This window comes from Trypanosoma equiperdum (assembly GCF_001457755.1).
Source record: "Trypanosoma equiperdum strain OVI genome assembly, contig: ctg_850, whole genome shotgun sequence".
In the NCBI taxonomy this organism is placed as follows: domain Eukaryota; phylum Euglenozoa; class Kinetoplastea; order Trypanosomatida; family Trypanosomatidae; genus Trypanosoma; species Trypanosoma equiperdum.
In genome coordinates this window covers 1,130-9,818 of record NW_027124810.1, presented here as the reverse complement: position 1 = coordinate 9,818, position 8,689 = coordinate 1,130, and the positions used below count along the sequence as shown (strand labels likewise).

The window sequence follows — 8,689 nt, the reverse complement described above, 5'->3', positions numbered from 1 at the left end:
ACACACACACACACACACACACATCATTAGTGATGTAGACACTGCACATCCCCAAAAAGGTTTACATACCTCCTTGACCCAAGGGTGCTATCGGGTCGTAGAAGCGTTGGCCACGCGAAAGATATGGAGGCACAAAATTCATCATGAACCCCTCATCCTCCCTTAGCTTTTTTGTCGAGTAATGTGCTCCTTCTGGAGCTCTCCCAGGTCCTGTGGGGTAACACGGGAAGGGAGAAACATCATGCATGTACGGAAAGGTTCCCCCCAAAGGCATTGCGGGTGGCGCTGTGCAATGGTTTCGCAGAGTGCCTACATTCCTAAAACCAACCCGCATAAGCGGAGTTCCACGTAATAACTGGTTCCGTGTTGACATTGAATTCGCTGTGGGTTTTCCGTGGACTTGACTCCCCGCTCCTCCCAGCCATGCACCCCCATCTGTGCAATTGGTATGTTGCAAAGGATTTGCGGGAGCTGCGGGTGACAGGGATGTAGTGGGAGGAGGGCAACTCACAGGGAGTGGACCGGGCACAGTCTTCACCGAATGATAGGAAGGGTGCTGCTGCCTTGGCTGCTGGTTCTTCAGAACTCCAAGACCAGGATGGGAGATATAAGCATTGTCAGATGGAGTCGACAGTTGGCTGCTTCTCCCTTCAAATTCGTCATTGCTTCCGAGTACCCTTTCCTGGGAGTCGAAAAGAAACTGTGGTTCCAATACTTGTTGTACATTGGGAACGCAGAAAAATGTTGGTTGCGAACACTGTTTGCAGCTTGTTAGAGCCACACGTGGTCTTACCGGCAAATGTTCCGGACAGTAACGCTGCACATAGTACAAAGTCTGGCCGAAGAGTTCATGGAGAATGCTGTGCCCCGTCATGTCTACACATCTGTTGTACGCTGCGGCATCCACCAAATAGTGGCCCAGTGCCCCAGAGAATTGCGGTTCGCGTGTTACACTGCCCGTGACACCGCTACCAAGCCCGCTGCTCGGGCCCCGAGAAGTCGGCAGAGATTGCGCAAGCTTCGCCGATCCCATTTTAAAAAGAACGAGACCCTCCCGAAAAGCACGATAAATACGCTGAAGGTGGTTGCGGCAAACGCCCCGACACACACTTGAACCCCACCGCAGCGGATCCATGACATTCATAGTTCGAAGGGGAAAGTTAACTGTGGTTGTCACGGGGCCCGATGCTCGTCCGCCATCGTCCGCGTGGCCGCGGCTGACGGCATGTTCCTTTCTCGCTTCAGGCGTGAAGCTCTCCGGAGTGTTGCTGCTGGGGTGCGATTTGTTAGCCTGGGCGCAGGGTGGGAAGTGCCCCGCCTTTCCCCGTTGAGGACGGTGACTTTCCTGTGATAGCATCCTCTTTAATTCCCTGGGAGTTATGAGCTGCTTAGCACGTCGGCGAAGGCAATGCCCCAACGCCTCCTGACCTTCGGCTGTTAGACCAAACACAGCTGAGCCGCCAGGTTGTTGGAAGTGCTCCACCTGTGACTCAACAAGATCGAGGTCTAATGGCACATTATTTATTTTGTCGCACGGAACAGGACCAAACAACGTGAGGCAGTAACTTTCAAAGTCAAAATAACTGAAATATTTGAGGAAGCGCGCAAATAACTGAAGCGGCGAGATGTGTTGATATTCTCCACGCTGCCTCTCCTCCAGATGTTTTCCGTCGCCTTCACCGCCTCGCTCTTCCCGTTCCACATCTTCAAGAAACTCAACAGTGTTTATCATAGAAATAATCATCACAGTAGCCGCGTAGGAGGATATGTACCCTCCCTGGCCACTGAGAACATGCGCCTCGTAGCAGCACCACGCTTTCATCAGCAGCAGAGTTCGCTTCAAAAGGTGGTTACATCCGATCTTCATGTCCATCTCGTGCAAAAAACGTATGCAACTGACACCCCCAAGTTGCCCTACCGTTATATCGTAGCTGCTTCCGTCCATTACAAGCTTTAAGACACGAACTTCAGCAACAACAACAGTGTCGACATACACAGACTTGTTGTTTTCCCGAAGGTAGTCCGCCACGCTCGAGAGCAATTCACCACCCGCAACAGTGGTCGCTTGAGACGATGTGCCGCTGATGCTACTGCTGCAACTACTTCCAGCTGCGCCATCAGAAGAATCAGCATGGGCTTCGCTTTGCGTCTCAATCTTGGTTGGATTCAAAAGCCCGTCCACCTCAATCGTCATATCGTTATCACCGTCGGGCAGCACAGTCCCTGATGCCAGACTACCAAAAACATAGTACCGTTTTTCCCCATAATTTACCCCCTTTCCCCATGCTACATTATTGATGGCATCATTGAGGTACCCCGCGAGACGGTTCAGTTGCATTCGACGGTGCAGAGCCATCTCCTCAACATTTTTCGACAGGGGCGCAATAACATTACTGTCGATCAGCTGGCAGAGCGCCAGCGACACCTCAGGAGTGAAGGTGTAGCTACTAGAATGACTACTAGGAGGGTCGCAGTGTTTCGTTGCTATTTGTAAACTATCGGCACCGGGACAAAGAAGATCCTTCTGACTCTGGAGGTCGTTTTCCTTCTTTGTTGTGGCGGTAGCACAAGTTTCTCCTACGGGCAATGGTTTCAAACGCTCCCTCGCCGGACACGGCTGGACTTCACACATTCCTTGCGTTTGAAAATGTATGTCCCCACGTTGCCTTGACTCAACAACTGCACCCCTGTCCGCCCTTTCCCCGTCCCCCTCCGACGTGCCTCTGCACTTCCCTGGAGGGAGTGGAGGAGATGAGGCAAATGCATGTTCTTCCGTTGGGAGTGATTGTTTTCCTCCTTCGCCATGGGGTGATGTGCTTGCTGAGCAGTCTGTGGCCGGTGCGGCCAAAGTGGTGCCAAAGTTGCGTGGAGTGGCCTGTGGGTCACCTTTTGTATCATCTGAGCGGTCACAGTACTGCTCAATGTGGGGTTCCCCCTCCTGAGACAGTGCCATACGCTCGTTTGAGTGTATTGTAGCCGTATCGTCCACTTGGCTGTCGTTTTGAGCTTGTCCATATGAACTTAACGTATCTCCACAGGTTGTGGAGCTGTGTTTAGGGGTATCGTCCTCCGTCACCTCCAGGCCTTCCTTTCGGGACCCAGGAAGTAGTGAAACGTGTAACCTCCCTTCTTTATCCTCCTTACTATGTCGTACACCTACCCCAAGGGGTGGGACGGTGACACAAACACCCTTTTGGTTTGCACTCACCTCGCTGGGCTGTTGCTGGTTGGAAGTGTGCTCATGTTCGTTCACACTGTTACCTGCAACGTTGGAAACTGTCTCTCCTTCACAACGGGTTGCATCTGTGGCAGCCGATCCCCCAGCTGTTTGCTGCCCAGGTTTTTTATCGCTGACAGAGACGATTGCGCCTTTCCCCTTCAAAGACCGTCGGTTTTGTGTCTGGGTGTTCCTTTTCACGGACATAACAATACTACAGTACAACAATAACAACAACAATACAGACGAATTCTGTAAAAACAAGCGTAAAAGAAACAACAAAACCGTACTCGTGATCACTTAAGGAGTGTGGGTGCAGATGAAATAGCTATTTGCCCCAAGAAACTAAGTCTCTTTTTTATAGTATTCTTTCCCCTATGCGCGTCCTTCTTTGGATGGTGTCTGGCACCCTCCTCTTCTCTTTTCAATGTCTCTGTTTCTCCAGTGCTACAAAAAAAACAAGGCAGCGGAAAAGTAAGTAAAGGAAACTGGAGCGAATACCCGCACACATGCTAATATGCGGTGTACATGAACGATAACAAAGGGCATTTGCGCATCCGCTAGTGGACACACGGCGACAACGGCCGAGGGTGGTTGAAAGAGGGACAAACACTGTTCAAACAGTGGACGGAATTGACACCCCTTAAACTGAAGGATATATAAAAAATTAAGACCCAGCGGAAGGGATATTCATATGGGCGCTGCGAACAATGAGAAGGGGAAGCCTGCATGGTGCCTCAGCACCAATCTATGCGCAGGATGCACAACACAACTGCTAAACTACATCAAATTCTTCATCTTCTCCAGCACCTCCGGATGCTTTTGCGTGATTAGTCTCATATCCTCTGGCCGAATGCGTCCATCCTTCCGGACATCTAGAAACATCATAAGCCGTTGTGCTTCCTCGTTTATGACACGCTTCACCTCCGGATCATCTATATCACAGTCACCAACATACTTCGTTGCTGCGGTGATGGTAGTGACAATATCGTTTAGGGAAAGAAACCCATCCTGATCAGCATCGTAGGCATTGAACACAACCACAAAAAGTTCCTCCGTACTGTAAATAACTGCCAAGTGATACAGAAGGAACTCGCTAAAGGATATAACCCCATCACAATCACGGTCATAACCCCTGAAAAGATGCTCGTACATCTCCGAACTCGATGACCCTATTCTTTCCCCACCTCCCCCTCCATCCTCTTCTTCACTGTCTTCATCTACATTTTTGAGATACGACTTCGAATGGGTGTGCTTGTATGTTTTAAACACTTCCGTGCTCTCAATGTAGTGTTTGAAATCCACCGGTGTCATGATACCGTTGGGTGCTGCACGATGGAACTTAAGGAAAAGAAACTCAATCGCGCCGTCAGAGAAACGACCCTTCACAAGTTCCTTATAATCCTCCATCTGTGCACGCGAGAACGTATAGCCCATGGTTTACTCTAACAAAGAAACTCGTCAGTAATTCCTGATGTTGCGAGGTCTTCCCTGCTGTCGCTCTAGCACACACACACACAAAAAAAAAAACAACAACACCCGTACAGGAGCAATACGGCCACCAACAATTTCACTAAGAAAAAAAAATAAAGGAAATAAAAGAACCGAGTAGTGCACGTGTGAATTGTGGTTATCAAAGTCGCCTTTTTGGCGAAGGTGGCTCGGGCCTCCCTTTGGGGCCTTTTCGTGGTGTTAACAACACAGTACCGCCCACATATATAAGTAAATTCATTTGTACAGTTTCGTGAACCTCCCGGCCTCCTTTCGGTTAGTCGGAACCAATTTGTCGAAGGAAAGGTAAACGCTACTCACACTCAAGTGCAACACCAACATTAAAGGTTACAGATATCTGCCTTTTCAACCCTACACATAACTCGTTTCTCAGGTGTTTGTGCGTTCCTACACGCCAAAGACAGCGGTGGAGTCAACGGCGCGGACAAGAGAAAGATAATATGATGCACACCCGCGGATGCTCTAGTCAGCCGAACCACCACTTAGACATTAACTAAACCAATTAGTACCACTTCATCTAATTTAGGAACCCCAAAAGCAAAAAATACACAACATGCGCATGCAATAAACATCCCTCCCCCCATTTGCGCATGCTCATGAGAACATCACGTGGCGCGCCGTTGCTATGAGGGATGCATTACCTGCTGCTTGTATCACCAGAGCTACTGATATGGAAAGGACCACCCTCTCTTACCTCCTCCCCCAACTGTTGGTGCGGTTTACTATCGTTAATGTATAAAAAGTAAGGAATATGTGTGTGGGGAGGAGGAGAGAGAAAACAAACAAACAAACAAGCACCAAGTTGAACAATTACTCACAATTACAGCAATGACATTCGAGAACTTGCCATAATCCGCTGCAATGTACAAAGATGACCTTGATGCCCAGGTTCTTGTTGCAAGTCACATGCGGCACTGCTCACAAAACCGCACTGCTGCTGTCCCACAAATGTACAAAGTGCCCCCAACAAAATAGAGAAAAAGAAAATCATGACACACGAAAAAAAAAAACCCAGTATCCATATGGTATGTCTCGAGAACAACGAGGGACAAATCTAAAAAGCTTGTGAGAAATACAACAAAACCAAGGATAGCACAATCATGGACAAAACCTCCTCAACCCTGTGGTTTCCTCAGCTGCTGTGCGAGAGCAGCACGTTCCCGTCTGACTGCACAACCTGGAGAGCTTCCCCTTTTGGCAGTTGCTGACAACTTGACATTGAAATTGCTTCCATCACCAACGCTACTCACTCTGCGATGGAAGGTTTTTTGTGGGTCGCGCTGCGCACCGCTTGCTTCACTACGTGTCTGCACGGTAACGCCGCACGGAGGCACTACCGAGATGTCAGGTTTAGCTTCGTTTACATTGACTGCTGCACGTGCAGAAATGTCAGAAATAAAGCGTAATTCTCTTTCATAAGGAAGTTGCACTGCCAACGACTTGAGGGCATGCTGGAGGCGCTCAACTTCCTTCTGCAGTGAAGCAGTGATAACCGCATTCGACTTACGCTCTGCTAACCTTGCTTGTTCTCCATACTTCATATATACAATATGTCGCTCGTTCGCTCTCCGCCTTATCAGCTGCGTCACCTCGTCTTTTTCGGCCTCTTGCAATTGATGTCGGGCTCCACACTCGTGCATAGATACATACAACATGTTTCGAAACAACCTTTCCTCCTCCTCAATGCGTCCCCGTTGTCTTCTTAATAACTTGTTCATCACTAGTTTCCTTTGGAAAAGGCTTAGCATACAACGATAACTGAGCAGCGTACTCTCATATTCCTGCTTTATGCTCAACCTCCTTGTACTTTCGCGCTCCTGTAGAACAATTGTAGCAAAGCTAATTGCTTCATCTGTGTACAGCATTTTGTACTGTCTATTACACATACTTATGAAGAAGCCCGGGTTGTTCGCAAACATTGGATACCTCCTTTCTTCTTCCAACAGGTGTAGGACCTCCCGCGCGAGGTGGTTTTCTTCAACATACACAGCCCGCTGCCACAACTCTTTCGTCTGTAAGTACAGGAGTTTCATACGAAGTCCTGCGGCAGCCTCAATAGCCCTACGAACCGTATTCTCACTTTCTATCAATGCTGCCCCGCGAGGTCGCAGTCCTGTTGGTCGAATTCGCTGCTCTGATTCTCGCCCCACCCTTCGGTGCAGCACCGTCTCGGACTCGTTGTTTACAACCGATCGGTTTCTAGTTCCCATTCGTTTACTCAAACCGTCTGTGGAGGCGCAGCGGGTTCTCGGCGAGGGCGTGAACATGCTACTGCTGATGCTGGTGCTCATCCGGGGATGCTGCGCGGCAGAGGAACGGACTGTGGGTCTACCATTATCTGCAGAAATATGGGCTGATGTACCGCGCTGCACCCGTGATGAATTCGTACGCCTGGCACTATTAACAGCCCTATGTAACTGGAAAATGTGCTGCGTCTCCTCTCGCCTCATCTGTTGCTTGCGAAGGGCCTCCCGCTCCCGTTCCCATTGCTCACGCTTTTCCTGCTCCCATCGCTTGCGGAGTTCCGCCTGGTGTTCTTTCTCGCGCTTCCTGAAAAACATCCGCTGCTCTTTCGTATAGAGTGATGGTCGTACTCCCCGTGGTGTGCTAACGGAGGGCGCGCGTCGACCTGGCCGCTCTGCCTTCCGTAGTGCATATGTGTTGAGCTCTTCATAGATGCTGGTGGTTGCACAATGTGTGGGTACTTTACCTCCTTTCGCAACCGAACGGGGTGTGGTACTACCGCATCTGACCGAGCCCACACCAAGCGGCTGACGCACTCGCAACGCCGTGTCGTATTTCCTCTTTTTCTCTTCGTTGGAAAGAATCTCATACGCTAGGGTAACGCATCTAAACCTCTCTGCTGCCGTCGGGTCGTGTAGATTTTTGTCCGGATGATACTTAAGGACGAGGGTTTTGTAAGCCTGTCTCACCTCCTCAATGCTACTGAAATCTGGAAGGTGGAGTGTCTGATAAAGTCGCCTTGATCGCTCAAGGTCATTGTTCATAACGCTCAAAGACACCGCCTTCCCCTCCCCTCCCAGTTTAGAGTTTCGACAGATGCTTCTGATCCCTGTGATGGGGATAAGCACGGGAAGATGGAATAAAACAACAACAAAAACAAACGAAGCAACGAAGTCAAATGCCAATTGAAAGCCGACTCGACGTTATCACTGGTGTTGGCTGCAGCCCTCTCTTTCTCTTTTTTTAAAAATTTTGTTTTCTTCTGCTCACGACCCCCAACTTTCGCGATGCCTTCTTGTCTCTACTGAGTCTTCGACTCCGCTTCCCTAGCTCCCGTCTTACGAGATGTGGCGTGTCTCCCCAACTCAGTTTTCTTTTACCACAACCATAAGTAATGTTCATACATTGGAACAAGAAGAGATACAACGAGAAGGGGGAAAGAAATGAATTAGAGAAAGAGAGATTTTCACGGGCAGTAAATACAACAAAGAATTTAAGAGTAAAACACTGTAAAGGATGGGTGAAAACGAGAATACCCCTCCCAAAACAACAACAACAAATATAATCTAATGGAACGCAAACGACAAACCGATGCCTTTCCCCCCACTGCTTATTTGTTCAACTGTTTGGTGGCTTCTTCATATCCTACGATTAAGCAAAACTAATGACAAAAAACGGATTGAAGAAAAAGTAAAAGGAGGAGGAGGAGGGAAATGATTCAAACGGGTTCCACCAAAAATATGCACAGGTCAACGTAGAGTCAATTTACAAAAGATGATAACAGGGGCAGCATATACATAATATTTATAATATATAGTATATATTATAGCTTATTTATTTATAAACGTAATTATATTTGCATAAATCTGCGACGGTTGCTGCACGCCTCACATGCGGTCAAAGGAACACAACAACACATCAACAAGACGCAACACAGCACGGGTACGTGAGAAGCGATAGGAAAAAAGTAAAACAAAAAAAAGGAAATAAAAACAG

At 48.6% G+C, this 8,689-nt stretch overlaps 3 protein-coding genes across 3 annotated transcripts; all 3 read right to left on the bottom strand.

Moving 5' to 3' along the window:
- Nucleotides 1-61: 61 nt before the first annotated feature.
- Nucleotides 62-3,424, bottom strand: TEOVI_000400700 (Protein of unknown function (DUF3648), putative; the record flags this gene model as incomplete). The annotated part of the gene is made up of 1 exon (XM_067226828.1): nucleotides 62-3,424. The coding sequence occupies one exon, from the start codon at nucleotides 3,422-3,424 to the stop codon at nucleotides 62-64; it is 3,363 nt and encodes a 1,120-aa protein (XP_067082929.1).
- Nucleotides 3,425-3,997: 573 nt separating this feature from the next.
- Nucleotides 3,998-4,654, bottom strand: TEOVI_000400600 (EF-hand domain pair/EF-hand domain/EF hand, putative; the record flags this gene model as incomplete). Its single annotated transcript, XM_067226827.1, has 1 exon — nucleotides 3,998-4,654. The coding sequence occupies one exon, from the start codon at nucleotides 4,652-4,654 to the stop codon at nucleotides 3,998-4,000; it is 657 nt and encodes a 218-aa protein (XP_067082928.1).
- A 1,190-nt stretch (nucleotides 4,655-5,844) lies between these two features.
- TEOVI_000400500 (chaperone protein DNAj, putative) lies at nucleotides 5,845-7,737 on the bottom strand (the record flags this gene model as incomplete). The annotated part of the gene is made up of 1 exon (XM_067226826.1): nucleotides 5,845-7,737. The coding sequence occupies one exon, from the start codon at nucleotides 7,735-7,737 to the stop codon at nucleotides 5,845-5,847; it is 1,893 nt and encodes a 630-aa protein (XP_067082927.1).
- Between the last annotated feature and the right edge of the window lie 952 nt (nucleotides 7,738-8,689).